Source organism: Homarus americanus, unplaced genomic scaffold, assembly GCF_018991925.1.
Source record: "Homarus americanus isolate GMGI-L3 unplaced genomic scaffold, GMGI_Hamer_2.0 scaffold41444, whole genome shotgun sequence".
NCBI classification, from domain to species: domain Eukaryota; kingdom Metazoa; phylum Arthropoda; class Malacostraca; order Decapoda; family Nephropidae; genus Homarus; species Homarus americanus.
Genome location: NW_024753611.1, coordinates 537,559 through 560,021, shown reverse-complemented (window position 1 = coordinate 560,021; position 22,463 = coordinate 537,559). Strand labels below are relative to the sequence as shown.

General features: G+C 41.0%; 1 protein-coding gene across 1 annotated transcript in view; it reads left to right on the top strand.

The window, feature by feature from the left end:
- LOC121855393 (peripheral plasma membrane protein CASK-like) overlaps positions 1 to 7,986 on the top strand; it is a 63,896-nt gene extending 55,910 nt beyond the window's left edge. Inside the window, exons 9-11 of the mRNA XM_042350286.1 lie at positions 1,537 to 1,729; positions 4,631 to 4,752; positions 7,930 to 7,986. Coding sequence (XP_042206220.1) covers positions 1,537 to 1,729; positions 4,631 to 4,752; positions 7,930 to 7,986 — 372 coding nt within the window. The remainder of the gene's footprint in view (positions 1 to 1,536; positions 1,730 to 4,630; positions 4,753 to 7,929) is intronic.
- Positions 7,987 to 22,463: the final 14,477 nt, after the last annotated feature.

Here is a 22,463-nt window from a genome sequence, read left to right as displayed (position 1 = left end):
GGCCTCTGTCTTGACCTGCCGTCACCACGCTGGTAGGTCGCTGTCAGGTCCACCGGTCCCTGGCCACCAAGGGCTATGGCGCCAGGTGTTTTCGAATTTTTTATTTTTTTTTATTTTGCCTTCCATGAGTGTTTTGCTTACTATGGGAAACGCTTAGTATGTGTGTAAATTTTAGTAAGGCAGAAGCATCCACACGTTTGTAAGTGGATGATGTTATAAAGATTTAGAATGTCACGTGTCAGTTCTTATCATTCCATAACAGAAACGTCTGTCTTGTGCAGTATATACGTTCATTACTCCACTATTAGATCACATTATTGGATGAAATGTATTATCGTGGATACACTTTCATTTAAACATAATTTCAGTATTATATTAAAACGTTTTCTTAAACATAAACTAGCTTCTCAAAATGATATACATATTTATTTATTTACTTATTTATTTATTTATTTTATTTATTTATATATTGATGTTTTATATATTCGCCATGATATGAAAGGCGAAGCTTGGTGTGAAATGTGGTCACTGATGTGTAGTCTACTTACACAGACCCATTGATTTACACCCAGTCTCCTCTCCCTCTTCCTTCCTCTTAACCCTTATCGTGTCTCTCTCATTTCCTTAAACTCACCCTCTCTCTCATAGGATCTTATACAAGTCTCTCATCCATAAAAGATCATCAAAGTTTCTTAGGTATTTATTTCGTTATAGATGCATCTTCCACCTTACCTGTTATCTCCTGTTCTAACCCCATGATCGAGTTCTTTACCTACCTCTTCTCCCCCTTTATCCCCTTTCTCTCTCTCATAGTTTATCACTCACACACTGGCCCCCTCTCATTTTCTCATTGTTTCTCTCCGTCTCCGTGAACTTCTCAGTTGTCACCCTCCTACGGGACTTAAACTCCATCTCTCTCTGTTCCTCGACTTTTTTATACATGTTTGTCTCTCCCCTTCCATTGGGATCTTAATTGAATCTCTCATCCACCCGAACATCCATGGCATTCTCTCTCTCTCTTTCTCCTTTATTTTTATCTCTATTTTTCTTTATTTTTCACTATTTTTCTCTCTTTGTACTGCACTGTGCTGGTATCTCTCCCCCTCACCCACTGATAAACGCAATCTTAGTCTCTTTGCCCTTATAATTACCTCATTTGTTTCTTAATCTATTCCACCTTCAGGGAAAACCTCCTCTCCTCCCCTTGATGATTATGATGGACCTTCCGAGCTACTGCCCCTCCCCCTTCTTATTATCTCTTAGGGTCGTGCATGAGTATATCTCCCATCCAACCCATCTCAGTCTCTTTACACTTGACCTGTATGTCTCCCAGTCATTCTGAACTCACTCTCTCCACCCTCCTCCACACACTACGGCTCTCATTGACCATACGAGTACATTCTTCTCCCTTTATCTCTCCTCTCTCTCTCTTAAGATCATAATAAGGACCGTATATCTTTCCCATCCACCTTATGCTTGATATGTCCTGTGTCTCTTCCATCATGCTCACATTTAACTTGTGTTCGACCCTTCCAGGACCGCGACAAGTACGCGTCACGGTCCCACCTGCATTCCACGGTGGAGGAGATGCGGAAGATGAACGCCCGGCGGAAGCTGAAGGGTGCGGTGCTGGCGGCTGTGTCGTCCCCTCGATGGACCAGCTTCTACAGCGACCCCACCCTCGACCCCTATCCGGAGCTTCCCGCCGATGACGACGTGTGCAGCACCGGTGAGTGCCTCCTGCGACCACATGTTGTATACATCACCGCGTCCTCATAACCCTTTCCTTCACCTCTACCATCACTGTCAGGATCACCGCTTCCCTCATCACGATTTCCTGCCTTAACAACTGTTCTAATCATTGTTAACATTGTCACCAACATCGTTTGTCATTCACCACTACCGTCTTCATCACCACCGTCTTCATCACCACCACTACCGTCTTCATCACCACCACTACTTCTCTTATCTTTGCTGCTCCCGTTATCACCACTACCCTCTGTCATTCTTCATCATCACCACATCCATCACCACGCTTGCCTACATCACCACTACCGTTGATCGAGCTCCTCCAGGGAATCATACATTTTTACCCGACTGAACTTTGACCTAACTTAATGCATCGCCATTGATCACCTGGAAAATTTATGTCGACATTTAGATTAAAGAGACAGAAGGTGAATCTCTGGAGAACTTATATTGAAATATGAGGACAAAATAACGAATGTGAATGAAGGAGGTGTTAGGTCAGAGTTTACTGGGTCAAGGAGACGGATAGACATTTTGGTAAGTTATGTCAAAGTTCAGTAAAAATGACAAATGAAAATTACCTTTGCCGGAATTGTAAACATAAATAATAGTTTTGTAAAATTCCTAAATTGAGAATTAAATCAGATTCAACTAATAAATTTGTTATGATAAATCACACGAAAATAATAAAAAAAAGAACCCATGACAAAGCTGTAATTAAATTTATCATAATTGTTTATAATTAAGGGGACTTTCTTGTCAGAAAATGTAAATCATAATCTTGCCATGGAGTCGGGGATGACAGGGAGAGTTGTGTTAAAGATGGTAGAGTTGTGATTGATTTTGAAACCTGGTGTCCGGACTGAGCAACTCGTTTTACACAGCCGACTAAATGGTTATACAGCAGACTTCCCTCAAGTATGCGGTTGACACTAATTAAACAATGCTTTTCACCTTCCTCCTTACAGGTCCCTTAAATGGTTTTCTTAGAGTAAATGTTGTCACTTAAAACAAGGTACACGAGTCAAAGCAGTGCACATCACTCTCCCTTTCTGCTCCCACACAACCTGGGATTTCGGAAATAAACATGTGCTCAGTTTTCTTCGGAGAGAAAGTAGTAAAGGGATGTGCCTCGGGAGATTGTTTTCGGTTTTCATAATGATGACAGTTTTGTCTTGGGAAAAGTGTTCCAGTAGCCTGAGTGATGACTCCCAGGAGGGTGGTTAATCTCACGAGCCCCAACACCGAGGACGAGCTTCATATCCTGGTGCACCTCGGGGGATACTTCTGCTTTCATTTAATCAATATACTGTACTGTAGTTATGAAGTCTCCTGTAACACGATATTACATGTTATATTCCACAGTAGTAGCAATAGTTGACTCGTGTTAAAACTGATTTCGAATATCCCCTTAAAGCTTTTGTTGTTGAAGTACCTAATACACTATAAACAATGGCTGAGTAATTTTTTATGAGGATACAAATTTTGTAAGTTGAGAGTGAAGTCTAAGGTTCTTCTGGCTTAACAAATTACCAGTGACCACAAAGCTTTCAGTATACCAAAATTAGGATCAGTTGGTCCATGCTCGGGGTATTCATATATTATGTCTCTCAGGTAACATTGATCTTACATTGATCCAGATAATATTCTGTGTGTAGTGTATTAAACTACAGGACACTTATCCAAGGTGGAAGAGATTGTTATTTGTTATTGCCAGATAATTCTCACTAACCCAAAATGGTGCTTAGCCTGATGTTATAGGCTATCCAAGGGTGGTTATAATGCGACCTTGTAGTGGTTGTTCGTCATTGTTGGTGAAATTGATAATTAACATTAGCCGGGCATAAGGCCTCTCTTCTAACTGTTCGTAAAGTGGGTGAGAATAAATGTTTCTTGTGGGGTCAACTGGAGGCGGGCGTCAGGAAACATGCTGTGAGTTCACGAAGTTAACATTTAAAGACTGCAGGTGTTAGCACAGCTGACTCCTGCAAGAAACACCTGAGAGATTGAGCAGGAGGTGAAGCTGTGCGGATTTCTGTGAGGCTTGTGAGGTTTTACTGTACTACTTCAGTGAGGTAATCCTGAGTCAAGACTGTATCTCTTTAGGATAATATAAGGTGTAGTTTTCCCCTTATTTACAGTCAACCTTCCCTCTAAGTCAGGTCGGTTGCTAATAACACAATTCATTCGGGATGGCCAGTGTGTTGTATGTGGAGGAATGTTGCAGAAACTCCTTTTTATGACCCAGGCCGAACTGAGTGATAAGGTTACCCTCCCTCCCTCCCAGAGTTGTATTGCAAGGTGGCTGACACTAAGGATTGTTACTGGAATACCTGGTTGTAACTGAGCAAAAGATGAGTGATGCGTAATGTGACAACTCTTACTCCTGAGAGAATCCTTTCAAGGCTCTAGTCTCAAGGAAGATGAAACTATCTGATTAAGTCTCAGTAGTTGCTTGAGGGAAAGAATGGAATCTAACTCCATAGATTTAAATGCACGAGTAGTCAAGTCGGTTGGAATTAATCCTTTATATCTTATGACAAATTTCCTCTGATCATCCTACCTCAGAGTGGCAAGACGTTCCAGTAGATTTGTGTATTAAGTAGACTTGCAAGCAGTGTTAAGGAAAGAGAATAAAGAATAAATTTCAGTTTTTGATTAACTTTGTCATGGTGATTAAGTCTGAATATAATGATTTTCTATAACATTTTCATTAGATTAACACTCATATAGAATGATCGCTGTAATAATTAACCGTACTGAATGGAAAATATTGTCTATGGGGAAAATAAATCAGATTGGTGATATAAGATAAAAACTGGCATTACTTTCCTTGTCATGTATACGGTAGGAGTCATAAGTGGCCCGATGTTGCCCCCAGGAGCAGTAAGCGTGGTGCTGGACTCACTGGACGACATCCAGTGCCTGCAGGAGTGTCCTGTCAAGGACCGCGACTTCCTTCTCTCCGTCCTAGAAGACACGCAGCTCCACGCCCTCCTTGACGTGAGTACCCTTGTTTGTTAGTTCATGCAGGATGCTGCACACCTGTTCTTTGCAGGACTCTTCATCAGCTCTTACAGGACACTCAACACCAACTTCTGCAGGTTACTTGTCACATGTTGGTTCACGTAAGTTCTTGTTTCTCAATTCTTGCTGATTATTTAAACATTTCATTCAGGATGCGCTGCAACAGTTCCTGCAGGATACCTTTTTACCATCTGGTTCTTACATATTCTTTGTAATCAGTTTTTAGGACTCTTCATTATATCCTGAAGGACGCTTTTTTGGTTCGATTCACACATTAGGAAGTCTCAGGAGAGTCGTAGCCCAAAATTTTAGGTCTTTTTCAGCCACATCTTCACAAGGTGTGAAGTATTTGAGTCGGTATTTCTGGTGTTTGATGACTCCCGTGTTAGTCACTTCTTGCCCACACTTTCACTTGCTGGTTGTTTCCTGAATTACATGCGGAGGAAATTAACGATGCTCGTGGTATGCATGACTTAGTAACTGGGATTTGGATCTAATTTAACGTGGTGAGCTTCTGGAATCTACTACTGTAGCCTTTCCCTGAAGCCTGTTTTTGAAGCCCTCCCCTGTAAAGCCTATTTCTGAAGTCCTACTACAGGTATAAAGCCTACTTTTAAAGCCCTCTCCTGTAAAGCCTACTCCTGAAGTCCACCCTTGAAACTGTCTCCTAGGATCCTCCAGAAGTAGTTTCACACTCAACAGATCCTTCAAGAATGAGTTTAATTACCTTCCGGCCACCGTGTCTATCTCTCGCTGGCGGAGGACACTTTACAGCAGCACAAAAGTCATAGAGAAATGAAAAGCCTCTTTGTCGAAGCAATTACACCTAGGGGAGTTTTATCTGGTAAATCGGGGATGAAGTTTCTATATTTTGATTTTGTTAGGAGAGTCATCGTGTTGGAATACAATGGGGGATATATTTTTATGTTATGAATATGAATATGAAGATGAAATTTTACTGCAGTTAAACCCAGGGGACCTTGACCTTTTGTAAAGCTGGGATGAAATTTCTGAATTTCTTTTGTTTACGAGGTGAAATATAAAGGGGATAGATTGTTTTTTTTTTTTAATAGGAACGTGAAAGTTCATTTTGGCTCCAGAAAATGTTACATATTGGGAATTTTTTGTTATCAGATTTATGCCAATTACTTTGTCACAGGAAGTTTGTTTATTTGTTTTGAGAGAGAATGAATTACGCCATCACGTCATCATGCATTGTGTGATTCACTGTTACAGGATCATAAATAGAAAAGACACAGTGTTATTTGTTCCTCTTGTGTTAATCCTATAATGAAATTTTATATCAGAATTTAACGAATCTTTGAAAAATTAACTCACGATGTTCAACAAATCAGAAAACAGGTGTATAAAGCATAATGGGTGTGAAAATACAACTACTGTACACATATTACATTGTTAATTAACACAATTGGCGACACCTTTGATGTATCGTCACTGAATTACGTAAACTAGATTTTTTTATATAAAGTGGATTTTGTTTTGCAGTGGACCAAATTACTCGTTTTTTATTGGATAAGAATTTTAAAGAAGAAAAGGACAGAATGAGTAATGTTTTATGATTATTTATTTTTCCCTTGTGTCACGGCATGTATGAAACGTTCTTATATACTCAAAAATGAATATTGCATCTTTATATCTATGAGAGTTTCCATCACTGGCGGGTGGAAATACCAGATAAATCTCCTCCGATTTAGCAGAATTCGTCTTCTGTGCGTCAGTGGGCTGTTTTGGGCGTGTCCTATCGTGTGTAACATCCAGCATCCGACGGCAGATTGACAAGAGGTGAGGCCGGAGATGTGGAGGAGACAGAGCACATCTCAGGTCCTCTAGGCCACCTCACCCGGATACGAGTTCTTTGAGGGGGACGTGTTGGTGTAGGGGGACGTGTTGGTGTTAGGGGACGTGTTGGTGTAGGGGGGACGTTGGTGTAGGGACGTGTTGGTGTCGGGGGCGTGTTGGTGTTAGGGGACGTGTTGGTGTAGGGGACGTGTTGGTGTAGGGGGCGTGTTGGTGTTGGGGGACGTGTTGGCGTAGGATGATGTCTTAGTGTAGGGAGACGTGTTGGTGTTGGGGGACGTGTTGGCGTAGGATGATGTCTTAGTGTAGGGAGACGTGTTAGTGTAGGGGGGACGTGTTGGTGTTGGGGGACGTGTTAGTGTAAGAGGACTGTATTCAAGACACCACCAGGACAAACACTGTTAACTTAGCGTAGGTGGTGAGTGACTGCAGGCTTAAGTGGTGCACGCTGCCTCGCCGACACCTTAATTAACTACACGTGTGAGGGATATACACAGGTGCCATCTAAGGCTCTCAGGTCTGATTACACTTTAGTTATTACTATTATTAGTAGTTTTGAGACTGTATTTTGGTCTCTACAAAATCTGCCACAGTCACAGGTTGCTGAACTTCTTGCCACGTTGGAATTCCCTCCTGTGTGTTGGTTCAGGGTTGTCGTCACGTTGGTCTCGCATCTGACATTTAGACCACATTCTTGACCAAACTTCTCGTGTGCGAATGACTTTTTTTTTTATAAGAATTTTCTTTTTAGTTTTCTCATTACTCGAAGTTCCTTGTGAGACTAGTACAAACATGGCAGACCAAGAATTCGTCATTGGTTGCCCTAAATCGAGTTTGGGAAAAAGAAGTTATACATCTAGCCAGGGAAAAATACTTAATCCGTTTAAGAAAAACAGAATTAGGATGAGTCGATGCTGCTTTAAATAGAAATAGACTTTATACTCTTATCTAAAATATGTATAAGTAATATAAAGCTTCAACAATGATGCAGTAATATTGTAATTGTAGGATTGTTGCTCAGACATATTGTACATATAGTTATTCTTCATTTATCTTAAGCTTTGTTTACTCATTCCACGGTCAGGTAGTAACAGAGGAGAAGAAAAGTTGTTATGGTATTTATATCTAACGGGGGGGGGTTCCTCACTTACCACCTTTACCTGTCGAATGGGTAAGACAAATAAAAATTCACTTAGCATACATCTTGACTGTACTGTTTTGTTGATGATGCTTCTTATTTCAAGCCATAAGATCAACCCCCCCACCACACCACACCACCCCCCTCCCCTCCAAAAAAAATTCAAGTAACATTAAATTTGCGTCACATCCACTCAGAGATGGACACCTGGTGGATGGATCTTGCGCCGCCATACTAAGAGTGAATCCCGCTAATTTGTACGTGTTGTCTCATTCCAAATTGAATATCGAGGTTCATTATGGGAGTGTTTGGTCATTTGCTGGTGTCTTTTATTCGGGTTCTGGTTCATTTATGTTGTTCTCCGTCAACCATTCCCTGAGTCACTTCGAAGGTTAAGACTTGCTGCTGCGTTAAATTTGGTTCATATGGTAATTTTATCGATAACGGCTGTCCTGGAGTTATCTGGTCGTTTCGATACAGTTATGAGGGGGGTGGGGGTGGAGAGGCCAGGGCGTGTAGGTGTGGTATATGTACGTGTGGTAGGTGTACATGCGGTCTGTAAAGTTGGCATGGGATATGTACTTTCACACCCGGAGAAATAACGATTTATCCATAATTAATAATAATGAATAAACGTCATCATATCTCGTGTCATTAAAGTCAACTGACTATAGAGTAATTACCTTAATTAAATCTGAACAGTGTCTCACCTGATCATGAGGAGGGAAGGTCATCCTGGGTCAACGTGTTTGATTCATCATATTCCCCTTCATGTTCTGGGTTTTTTTTTCTTCAGGTATTTCAGAATTATTCACCTAAATTACACATCCATATCATTAATTACCGTCATCAAGTGAAGAGTAATGATCATGGTGGCGTTTAAATTTGGGTTGATTACTGTAGTCGTTTCAATATCATCAATCTATGTAACTTTAAATAATATTATTCTCTATCTCATTTCCGTGTTCATTTGAGTGACTGCAGGTGAAGGAACAGGTGCTAATGGGATACGAATGCTGCTTCATTAATTAATTTACTCACTTCCATTTCATCCACTTTCATTTTATACTTAAGTAAAGGGTCTTTACTGCGGGTTCATATAATTTAATTTGTTCCTCTCTATTCGCAGCAAACTCCCAAGTCCTGTTGTAGTTTTGTGAAATAATTTTTATATTCTGTTACGTATTTGTTTTTGCATTTATCAATTTATTTTCATTATTGTCTTTCTACGTTTTACATTTCCACCTCCTCTCTTTGAATTCCTCACACACATATGGTGGTGGTAGGGGGTGTGGGGGTGGTGTTGGGGAGGGTGGAGGGGGTAGCTAACTGTGCGGTCAACACCAATTTTGGCAGCAAGAAATTAGGCCCTTCGTGCACCTGAATTTAAATTGGTGTATTTGTGTATATTAGACCCAGCTGTAAGCGAGATGTCTCCTGCTGATTATATTCGTATATTTTTGTCTCTGCAAATGATTATTTTTCTTTCAGTTTATCATAGAACTTACGAAACGAACTTGTCTTAACATTATAACATGGAGGAACTTACGAAACGAACTTGTCTTAATATGCAAGTTTTTTCAAGGTTTAGAATTGGAACTTGACCAATGTATATCTCCATATAGTAAATAAACTTACAGCTTGTTAAGAAAACTTTCCTCCGTGTAAGCTTGAAGTTTTGGACTATGAGAGCCCCCCTCCTCGGCCCAAACTTGGTACCACCCTCCCTAACTTGTGGCCTCCTCCTGATTTTGTCACATTTTAAGGGGAAAGTTTATAAAAAAAAATATATACTTTTTTTTATAGACAACAACTTTTGAGAATGTCACCTGGGATTTACCTTTATATTGGGGATTTTAAGGAGTTTGGTGGGAGACTAAACTTCCAGGTGGACCGAGGACGTGGGGTGAGAGGAGACCAAGAAAGACCCAGTGTTGTGAGAGAAAGGAGGAGGATACTAAAGGAAAAGGAGAGAGAGAGAGAGAGGGGAGGAGAAAAGATAAACAAAAGGAGAGTGAGAGAGAGGGGCAGCGAAGGAGAGGGAGAGTAGGCATGAGGAAAAGGGCTGTAGGATGTGGAATGGGGGAGATAAGTGGACAAGAAGGGAAAGTGAGAGGGAATGGGGGAAAACAAGAGAGAATGGAAGGCGTGGGAAGAGAACGTGAGTGAGAAAAGCGGAGAAAAAAACTTTATGATTGGGGATTGTGTCAGTGGTGGGGGTGGGGGAGGGGGGTGATAAGGTCCATTATGGGGGTCTGGTAAGAGAGGGGAGGGGGGGACGAAGATGGAAGGGGAGATAGAGAGAGGAGGTAGGGAAAAAAAGATGGAAAGGGGGAGAAACAGGTGGTGTGAAGAAGGGAGAGGTGGAGGGGTAGAATAGGAATAGAAGTAGAGATGTGAACAGGAACAGGAGGAGGAGAGACGGTGAGGGAAGGAATCAGGTGACGTGTTGGTAATGAGATCTTGAGGTGACCAACCTGTAGCTGTGAGGGGAGAGGGGTGGGAATGGGAAGGATAGGAGAGTGAGGAGGAGAGGGTGTTAAGGGAAGAGGGATAGGAAAATGGGAAGGAGAAATAGGAAAGTGGGAAAGAGGAGTGAAATAGAGGTGAGCTACTACAGTATGAGAGAGAGATGAGGAAAATTTTACAGTAATTGGACACAAGAATAGGAGGGACAGAATCGTAAAAGCCATAAATGACTTAAAAAGATTAAATAATATTAGGACAAAAATGGAAGGGGACATAAAGGAATTGAGAGAGAAGAGTGGAAGGGAAGTAATTGGGTAAAGGAGAAAGGTTTCGAGAGGGTAGAAGAAAAGAGTAAGTGAGTATAAGAGGAGACGTAGGGGAGGGGAAAATATAAAGGTGATAGATTGGAAATATAAGAGAGAGAGAGAGAGAGAGAGAGAGAGAGAGAGAGAGAGAGAGAGAGAGAGAGGTGCATTTTCCTTCCCCTAAAGAAAGAAAATAAAGTAAATATGTCAATTTTCACTTTATTTGCTTATTTAACTAAACTAAACAGCTCTGCACACGCCAGTCTCTCTCTCTCTCTCTCTCTCTCTCTCTCTCTCTCTCTCTCTCTCTCTATCTCTCATTGTCTCTCACTCACCCACTCATTGACAGAGCAAGTTAAAAAAAAATTCTCTGTGATTGGTTACGATAAGTTATCAAAGCCACTCTATCATGACCTCCCGTGACTAAACTGCACCCAACTCCCTGAAGCGTAACTGGATTTAGCCGTGCCAGCAGCTTTTCCATTGGTCTCTATCACCGACGGGGAACATTATTTAAAAGAGTGTCGGCAGCGTAGTAAGAATAACCCAGTGCTTTGTTGTTATTGTGTAATGTCCGGTGGAAAAGGGGGGGGGAATGGTTAATAGGAGGAGGAGGAGGAGGAGGATATGGTGACGTACCTCTTATAGTGTCTCACCATACCAACCTTCTCTTTCCCTCACTCTCTCTCTCTCTCTCACTCACTTCTCATGCCCTCACTATATTTGTTGGCAAACCACGTTGGAAAGCCATATCCGGACTCCGGCGTCAGGAAATGGTGAAAAGACTGGTGCTAAGAGAGGTGTGTGTGTGTGTGTGTGTGTGTGTGTGTGTGTGTGTGTGTGTCAGAGATGAAACGCCTCAATTATGGCTAATGTTAACAAGTGACTAACCTTTACTGGGGTAATTTTTTCGCAGCTAATTTTACGGGAAATCTAATTAAATCGTTGCCCAGCGGAGCATATCATGTTTTCTAGTTAATTACAGAAGCCAAAATAGTTAGATTTACCCGGGAAGTACACTCAACAAAAATAGCTTCACGAGGGATATTTTTGTACCTTAGACATGCACAAAAAATCATGTTTAAAATTACATTCAGTAAAGCCAACATTAATGTTTACCATGTTGACGTGTGACGCTTTATTTCCCTCCCGAAGTGAAGTTTAGCTACACTTTGGTCAATACAGTAATTGCTATATTACTAAATTAAATAGTTAGAAAATTATGTAGTCAAGAAAACACTTCCAAGTCGATATCTATCAATGAGATCCCGATTGATCATCTTAATAATAATAATAATGATGAAGATGATGATGATGATGATGATGATGAAGATGATGATGATGATGATGATGATGATGATGATGATGATAAACGCTAAATACATTCATGAAGCACAATAAGGTATAACAGTAATGAGAGTTGAAGGCGTCATTCTCAGAGCCTTGAGACTCTCTTAAGTACCCTTGGTGAGAATCTAGGAGTCTTCGTATGTTTATTTAGTCTCGTAATTAGGAGTAAGACAATGAGTCCTAGTATAATAACCACGCCATTTTGTTCGTGATAGTTGTACCTTTGTCTAATTGAGCCACTTAGAGACGGTGCCTCAAATTTAGATAAAGGAACATTTAACTTAGGAACATTGAAGAGTACGGTCCTAGAACTGGGACGGTGGCTCTAGGAGTACGTGTCGTTATATTCTAGCCACGTTAATTACTACCTAAACATTTTTTACTGTCCGGTATTGTGAAACTGTGTACAGTCTCTATTAATTAGAATCCTGAGTCTGGTAGTTTCTAGCTCTGTTGAGGGATTGTCCATCGTATTTTCTCTCACACACACACACATACACACTACACACACACTACACACACACACACACTACACACATAAAGGTATTCATGCATGTATTGTATATTGAGATAGAGAGTAAAATGAGTTTTTACGCTCCCGTCATGTCTATTACTGGTTAGTTTGCTGGGCTAATCATCCTGTTTCACCTGTTTACACCTGAAATGTTTCAAAACCATTTAAATATTAATACGTACGTTACCTTTTCTGACATGGAATAGGCATCAACTTGAAACATGATACTGTGATATATTCCCATTGTTTTGGTTCATCGTTTACCCTTGATAGGATATTGTAAATGGTAGGTGAGGTTACTAGTGATCTTGAATTGACGGATATAACACTAATTGCCGCCATCATTGTACTCGACGGGGTAAACTCGTTAGTGAAGGAGGCGGGGGAGATAAAGTTATTGTATACCACCCAGAAGAAATTGAAGCGTTGACTCGTATAAACTTGTGGCTCTTAAGGCGTACAAGAGAACAGGTGTTGTAACTTGTGGCTCTTAAGGTGTACAAGATAACAGGTGTTGTTAATAATGTTTATAAGTCAGGATCCAGAACAGAGGGCAGTAACAACCTTCAAACAACTCCATTTGTTCGTATTTATTCATATTAAGGTTACTGAATGTACAGTCAAGGAAAGGTGTTTATATAACCCATGTGATATCCCCCAGTTTAGTTGTGGTAGAGTCGTGGTAGTGGTGTCGAGTGAGGGATTCGACTACTGTCTTATGAATCCCGTTTCGAGTCATCATCCCATGCAGTCGGATTTGGATTCATGCTTGATACGTATATTGGCTGAGGGTAATATAACAGGTATAGAAACACCTTTACCTGACTGTACTAAGTGGAGATGTAATATTTATATAATTAGCCAAGCCCGTGTGTGTGTGTGTGTGTGTGTGTGTGTGTGTGTGTGATAGAACCTCTCCCGCAGCATTCAGATATTGGGTAACAGGTGAATGTGTTTAGCATATTATATTCGATGGGAAAATTCGTTTTGTATTGGTGTAAGTGCGAAGCCTTGTACTGTCTCTGATAAAACTAATGGATTTATGGAACTCGAGTGATATTCCATTGGATGTGGAAGGTTTTAATGGTATACATATTCTCGTGTGTTCTGGTATATTTTTTTATGGACAGCTCTTCTTCATATTCAATTCTGATAAAGTTCGTATGTGTGTGTGGGGGGAAAATAGTATCCAGTATTGTGCGAATTTGTTATATTGTTTAGCAGAAGTTACAGAAATCCTCTCATTCATTGTGTCCAGGCAGAGTACTTCACTGGTCTACAGACTGGTCGTGCAGAGAGACCTATTCACATTGTGTCCTGGACGTTCCTCTATTTACATGGATATTTAGTTTTCCATTGTGTTAAATACTGTGAGTTGCTTCCTTTTGTACAACTTTTCATTTTAATTATCAAGATATTTTCAGACCTATGTGTATGTAACAGTCCAGGATGAAGACAGCGTCAGCACGAGCTATCACCAACGCTGTGGTCATCCCCATCCACTTAAAAGTCTCACGTGGTTAAAATAGTTATGGAAGCTCGGGCAGACGAACGTGCGCCCGCCTAGTGCCAGTAGTGGGAGAAGTCTTTTATGATGGCAGTTTTAACAGCCTAATACCTGGACCATAACAACAACGTTGGTAACCACACGGGTAAATAATCAGTCAATCAATCACGGCCTACGCTTGTCTGCCCTTCCCTCCGCCTCACCACACAATAATACTTTAAACCAGGAACACACTTGAACATTACCACTTGCTCGTTTTCCTTGTTTTTGTCGCTCTGGACGATGACTTTAGGTCTGTATATGTCTAGAACATCATTTGTACAGAGGGACTACTGTATGGCAATCCTTCTTACTTGAATCTGGTGTCTTCCGTAATCCGACATTATTTAAAAAAATAAGTAATTTAAAATCAAGAATTTCACATCTCCCTTGTTTTTGTATTTCATTCCAAAAGCAGCAATATTAGCAGTCAGCGGCTCAGTATTGGTAGCCGATATCAGTAGTATCAACGCCAAACAGCAGCAATATTGTCCACCAGCGGAAGCAGTATCAATAGCCAACAGCAGCAATATTGGAAGGGAACAGCATTAACATGCGCAGGCAACAGCCGTAATATCAATAGCCAGTAGCAGTAATATCAACAGGCAGGAACAGCCAACTGAAGCAGCAGAAGCAGCAAAAACTCAGGGCCTCTTACTCGCGTCTTGGTCGATTCCCTGAAATCTTGTTGAGAACGGAGTAACTAACTTTCCCTTTAATCACGTTATCCATTTACGAAGTTAACGACCGTCTCGACACCAAACACCCCATAAATTTTATAGTGTGTGTTTTATGTTAATTTGTTATACCGTGGACGAGGGGCTAGTTCGTGTGGTCTGTTAACACGTTCCCCAACCTGTGAAACAAGAGGCTGACTGTAGAACTACTTTGTCTGTCTGTCTGTCTGTCTGTCTTCAATTCTCCGTTACTAATTATTACATAGATAAATACAATTTTTTTTTTAGGTATTGATAAAGGAATATTTGTAGAACCAGGTCACATAGGGTTTTGTAGTGTGTTGTTATAAATATTAAACAAATGAATATACAAGTTTCTTAAGGAGCACTCGGAGGTTAATCCTGGTAAGGTATTATAAAAACGAGGCGACTGCTATTGCTCTGTCGTCATCAGAAAGTGGTGGGTGGGGGCAGCTGGATCTAACTCAGGGTCCTTCTTAAAGCCATCTGCCAGGCTGGTGAGAGGGTGATGGTCCTCCTCACTACTCCGCCCGCAGGTCTAGTACTCTGGTAACTCCTTAATTGTTGATTCGATTTTTCATGCATTTTGTTTATCCGATTTTCAGTTTATTTTTTTGTGGTCTTCATGTACTTTATCGGGGAAGCGGTGTGTGTGTGTGTGTGTGTGTGTGTGTTCCTGAGGTCAAGCGTCAACAGTTTTAATACAAGCAGCCTTATTATAAAGATGACCTTAACATTTGACCTTTTCACCCCAGGTCTCCCAAAACTTAACACCTCTTGATGGTCTGCAGTTAACCTATCGACTAACACACACACACACACACACACATACAGACGCTTCAGACCACCATAGTCACCAACCCCGTCTCTCTCATTGGTCTCTGTATAAGCGTATGGCATAACAGTAGTTTGGTCTAGTCAACATATTAATGGCTGCTGTAATAGATAGCATAGATATCTTGTTTTCTTTAAATTGTGGGGAAGTTTAGCAGTGATTTCATGTTGTTGAAATGTTTTTGGTGAGCGAAATGTGAGACTTGCAATGAGGTTGGGTCAATGGGTCGCCATCTCCCGCTAATGTCGTGAGAGGGCCTGGCACTTGGGCGGGTGGGAATGTTGCAATTGGAGGGTGCCACGAGATAGCTAAAAGGTATTAATCTCTTCCCCCTAACCCCCGCTTCGCTCTCCACCCCCCCTCCTCCATCAGGCAGTTCTCTTATCTTGACTTCTTCTATTTGTTTAACACGTTAGTTTTTCTTTGTGGCATTTATCGTAATTTTTGTGGTTTTCTTGCATATTTCTTCTTAATTTTTTATGTACTTTTATTTCTTTTGTTTTTGTTTTTTTTGGGGGACTGGTATCAGGGTCAGCAGCTTGTCACTTATGTGTGTCTTTCACTGCTTCACTATCTCCTTTGTTGACTAGAGAGAGAGAGAGAGAGAGAGAGAGAGAGAGAGAGAGAGAGAGAGAGAGAGAGAGAGAGAGAGAGAGAGAGAGAGAGAGAGAGAGAGAGAGTCACGCCTCATATACTTGTTATGGTTTAATATTCAAGAGGATTTATTTTTTTAACCATTGTGTCTACTGTACCTGCTGGTCTCCCATTGTTTGTGTTGGATGGATCAAAGCCGTACAAAAACTTCAAAGAAAGGAGGAAATAGGGAGAGATAGAGCAGACGAGGGGACACACACACACACACACACACACACACACACACACACACACACACACACACACACACACACACACACACACACACACACACACACACACACACACACACACACACACACACACACACACACACTCTCACACACACACACACACACACACACACACACACACACACACACACACACACACACACACACACACACACACACACACACACACTTGTATTCATATCATCACCTTCCATGTAGATTATACGGTATGAATCCTTAACCCCATCTCATCACTAGACGATTTTATTCAAGATAGAGGGGGACCCCGTACACAAGGTGGTTAGGAGGCTACAGTACCTCCAATAATCTCTCTACAGTATTCCACAAAAGTGTAGACTGTATGTTATGTGTTATTACATGGTGTGTTATGCTGTACTGCAAGTTTTACATACTTTAGTTTCATCTCAGGCAAATTAGGTTTTTGCTCTTAACTTTCCTCACACTCCTGTCCGCAATATGACAAACTTTGATAAAGTTCGTGATTAAGTTGAGATTTTCGTCCAAAAGCTGCAGAGTGGTGGGGATATTTCGTGGTCTCTTATTTACTTGTTTAATTTACTCCAATGCTGTCGTGTACAGGTGGGTATTGCCAAACTTTTTGTATTGCGATATATTGCAACACAGAGGTAGTGTATTGCGATCCGCCCCACGATAGATTGTGATCATGAATCGTGGCTAGATTTATGTTGTAGCTCCCGCATATTTAACCAAAGTATTGCACTTACGACAAATAGGTGAATTATCATTAAATCTTGTATTCAGTCTGGAGGTCTGGCATTGAGAGGAGCGTATGGAGGGGTGGTCTTAGTAGGACTGGGGGTCTTAAGTTGTACCTTTGGTTTGTCTGGAACTGGAAATAGTTATTTTCAATCAAATGAATAACTGATTTATAAACAAATACAGCATAGCATTAAGTACTGATATCTTCAGACTTCAATATCTTCAATTTAGCAACCCGATTGTTTGTGTGAGTAGTTTTTCAAATAGGTCATTGTCCGCACAACTCTCCTGGGCAGTAACTAGAGGTTGTCTTAGTGGGGCTGGAGGACCCCCACACTTTATGATATTCCTTCAGCGATAAGTTATTGGACGCTTCACCAGACGAACGTTCATCCACCTTCTCCCTCCAGTGGCTCTGTTGTGTACGGCACGAGGAGAAGCCTCTCAAAGAATAACGCCCCTGCCATCGTCGTCACACAGTGGCTGTTCTGCTGTATTTGTCCTCCTGTTGGAGTTTAGTCCCGTAGTGTGTACTCTCCCGGGAATTATTTGTTCTGGGCTGAGCTGTGGGAGCTGCAGAGAAGTTGACACAGTTTACTTGTGGGAGTTGCGGGAAGTCTGTGGAGCTGAGGACCTTGTGTGTCTCCACGCGTCAGGACTCCTGTGTTCACGCTCTTTAGGTATTTAGTATTTGTCTTAGCATCAATCATCTCAGACGACCGTAATCTATGGACAAAATTCTAAGACATAGTTTGTGATGCAGATGGTTGATGCTTGGCGCACTTTATTCATCAATACAAATGGCGTTATATACACCACAAGACTCAGAGGTCCGACGTGTAGGCTATATTCAAGCGTCGTACATATCAAATACAAAGGATCAAAGTGCAGGTGCTCCTCACAGTACAACTGACAACAAAAGGCGACTTGTAAGCGCTCATGGTCTCCTGATGGACGTGAGGCAGGTGCGTCTGTGACTACCTGCAGTGCACCAATCCTCCATGTGTATCGTCAAGTGCACATTCTTAGTAAACATACACACATGCATTACATAGATACATACATAAATACATGCATACATACATGATGTGTGCGTGTGTGTAATTTGATAGCAGGATTACTGAAAAATCATTGTAGATCACATTATGAAGTTGTTCAAGAATCTTTGTTTGACCTTAGAAGTTGTCCGCCAGCAGCAGCCCTTGTGTTCAACAGATAGCCGACAGCTCTTATTAATTTTTCCTTTGGATTTTAGAAATATATATTCCACAATACCTTGGTTGTGTCCTGTGTCTTCCTTCACGCACCTTATCGTGTGGCAGCACTGAATATTTTGATGACAGCAACATACATCAACAGCAATTATAATTTGCTCTCGGTAAATAATTATGCAGCATAATGGTGTAGAGTTTACTCCTGTACCAGCCTGCAGGCAGCCTCTGAAGATCACATTAAAGAGGATGAACTATCACACGCTCATCTAGACGAAATCTGGGGAAGCTTTCAGGGTCTGCCACACCCAGGAGACCGTAGCTGGGTGATAAATGTAAGATAGGAAATAAGATATCAGCTGGAGGCTCACTGACATGCTAACCCGGGAATTTGTAACTATTTAAATGAAATATAATGAGACAAATTTTGAAAACTGAGCTTCTTAAAATTTTAAATATTTAGGGAAACTTTATTGACTAGTTGCCGTATTTGATGATGGATTCGGAGTATCTTGATAGTTTAGTTAGTCAGTGATCCAGTTGCTTATTCATCTTGTGAACTGAGGTATATATGAATATACTTCTGTAGGCAGTCCTGTTCAAAATTTGAATGTATATGAGTTTGTATTACTTTATACCTGTTGTATATCATTACCTGTGTACATAAATGTTAATCATTGAGCATAAATTTCTGGGAACATTAATATGAACTGACAGTCAGAATATGATGCCGGGCGTGTGGCACGGTGCCTATAACTCAAAGATACACGAGGTCAGTGGGAAGCGGCCCTGGGTTGGGAGGCACCAGTAACGTGTCCAGTTATATGAGTATGCAGAGGTCACCATCATTCCAGCCAGCAGTGTTCTCAATCTTTTAGTGCCATCTTTATTGCCTTCCAGTAATGTTTCCAGTCTACTAGTAGTGTATCCAACCTTCCAGCACCGCTTCCAATTTTCCAGTTGTGTTTCCTGTAACGTCTCCAGCTTAACAGTAATGTGTTTAGTCTTCCAGCTGTGATTCTAATAGCACTTCCAGCCCTTCAGTACCGTTTCCACTATTTTCAACCGCATCTCAAATCTTCCTGCAGCATTACCAGCCACGTGTGTTGTATGACCCGTGCAAAATTGACTTCAGATATTTTAAGTTAGCCTGAAACATATCCTTGATTTACCTTAACGTTTCACCGACCTATTCCTTCTGTCTGTCTTTTCAGCAGACCTTTGGCGTTGTCTCTACTCTTTCTCCCTCACCTCAGCTTATATATTCGAGGAACTTGCTGATACATATTCTAGGTCCCGCTGTCCTCTCCACTCTTTCCCTGTACCTGGAGTCACCGACTCTTTCCCTCTGTTCAAGATTTTATTTATTTTCTATTTATAGTTATATCTGATTTAGTCAAATTAATATTCTGTTTAAATTGTTCTAGTTTTTATTTTCATTTTTTTTTCAAAACATAGTAAAACTATTTGTTCAGAGACAGAAAAAAAGTTTGTTTCATCCCCGTTTCCCAATAGGAAAAAAAGATAAAAATATATATTTTCATTTGCAGTGCACTTTTTATCTTCCCGGCCGAGGGTGGGGGGACGGATAATAAGTTGGCGTCGGTTTGTCTTTAATTTACTGATGTAATGAAAATCCGGTTAAATTTGTTCGTTCACCAGTTGTTGTCTATGAAATTTCACAGATGGTGTACTGTACATGGTTGAGTGATGTTCTGCGATGCTTATTATGTCAATGATGATTCCTCTACTACTGGTTCTCCCGTTACACCTGTATGGCTGGGGGCTAACAAGTCATCTTCAGATAACTCGGGTTGATTTTTATTGGCCAGTTATTCTGAGTGATGGAATCTGATGGTATGTTTGAGCTACACGGGCTGTTGCTGCCCATCAGATATGTATTCCTGTAATTGGTTTTGGTGATGTGAAGATAAAAAAAAAAGACTTATAATCGCTTTGATGCTTATTTGAACCACGGGGGACGTTTGTAATCATCTTTTGCCTTTTGTGTGTTTCATTACAGCTGGTGTGTGTGTGTGTGTGTGTGTGTGTGTGTGTGTGTGTGTGTGTGTGTGTGTGTGTGTGTGTGTGTGTGTGTGTGTGTGTGTGTGTGTGTGTGTGTGTGTGTGTGTGTGTGTGTGTGTGTGTGTGTGTGTGTGTGTGTGTGTGTGTGCGCGCGCCAAGGTCACGCGCAAGGTTCTCGTCTGTTGATCTTAGAAACTTTTGTCAATCTGATAAAAATTTTATTTTTGAAACATTACATGCCGCCCCCTAAACCCCTCCCTCCTAATCGAAAAAAATATCTAACTCTTTTCAATCACAAAAAAAAAAGATTTGTGTCATTCATTATATCGCTGTGGAGTTCATTTATAGAGAAATGACGAAACGGGGGGAAAAAATGGTTACCTCCCCGCGGTCTCATCAATTCAAACTCGGAAGTCACGTCGGATCGAAATAGGAAAAAGGATTCCTTGGGTTTTATTTCATCCTCTGTCCAATCATTTTTCATTTCGACGCGTGAGAGTGAAGAGATTGGTTTTCACGGACGGGGGTTAGGGACTCGGGAGATGAAGACGTTCGTAGATAGGGGGAGTTGGTAGGGGAGTGGGATGGGGAGGGAGGGGGTGGTAGGGTAGGGGGAGACGGAGGAGAGGTGAGGGTTAGACGTGAAGCTGTGGCGATAGTGCTTTAGATGCGAGGCGGTAACGACATCAGCTGAGTGGAGATGTCCCTGGAGATATCACGAGCTAACAGTGGACGAGAGGACCCTTACATCGATCTCACTATTGACGCCACTGAACGAGAGGATTATGTAACCCGAGAGAATGATTCTTAGGTCTGATTATAATGAATACACAATAACAAATCATCCTAATCATCCGTAGTGGAATTATGACCCATAGAATATAGTTAAGAAAAGTCTTAAATGAAAAAAGTCTTAGTTTAGTGAAAAAGACTGGATAATGGTTGATGTAAGAGCCGGTTAAACGAGGTATAATAAATGCTTAGAAAGGTGAATAATTGAACCAGTTAAACGAATTACATTAAACGGTGAAAATGTTGAATGTGAAGACCGGTTAAAGGACGCCTGTTATATACGGTTAAGGAGGTGGATATAAGGTCCGGTTAAACGAAGTGCAGTAAAATGGAAGTTTGAATATTGGATGAAGACACGGGGCTCGAAATTGCTCACTCGCTCTAAAATTAAACAGCTTCCCGTGTACTCTGAACAATACTACTACTTAGATTATAACGAAAAGTACTCAATATTTGCTTAGATTATAACGAAAAAGTACCCAATATTCACTTAGATTATAACGAAAAGTACTCAATAATATCCCCTTTAAATATTCACGGCCATAATATTCGCTTTGAAAGGTTATCAAAGAGACACTCGAATAATAACGCCTTTGAGAGAACGAAATCGTGTGAGAGAGAGCCTTTGGGCCTTGTTGTTGTACCTGTAGTTGGAGGTGTGGCCGCCAGGGGGAGGGGGTCATAGGTCATTTGTTGTGAGGTAGAGGAGGGAGGAAGTGGAGAGTTATAATAGAAAAAAAATGTTTGGTTGGTGATTTTATTTCCTTGAGATTTTGAAGGATTGAAAGTCATTGGTACTCGAGGCTATGTGTGTGTGTGTGCTCTCTCTCTCTCTCTCTCTCACACTTATTATTTCCTCACTTTCGTATATACGTTTATTTATATTTCAATGTTATATAATTTTTTTTCTGATATTCTTCCGATTTATTCATTCTCACAGTTTAATCTTGTATTTATATATTCTTAGTTTATAATGTCGCCAGTTTATTTTATTTCTCAGTTTGTCTCTTCCATTTTATGATTTTTCCTCCAGTTATTCACGTGTCTTCTTACCCCTCCTCCCTCTCCCCTCCTCCTCCTCCTCTTGCCAGCTAATCCTGTGTTAAGCTTTATTCTTTTCTCCTCCAGTGTAGTTAATCCACTCAAGGAACCCATCGTCTCTCTCTCTCTCTCTCTCTCCTCCCTGATATCCCTCTCCCTCCCCCAACGTAAAATCCTTTCCTCTTGTTTTATTTCCTCTCGTTTAATCCCCCTTATAATCCCCTCCCTGACTTGTGCTCCCTTCCCTGTACTAATTTATGCTCCCTTTAACCCTGTCATTTAATCTTTTCCCTTGTTTATTCCCCCTTCGTCCTTTATTCCTCCTTCGTCCTGTGGTT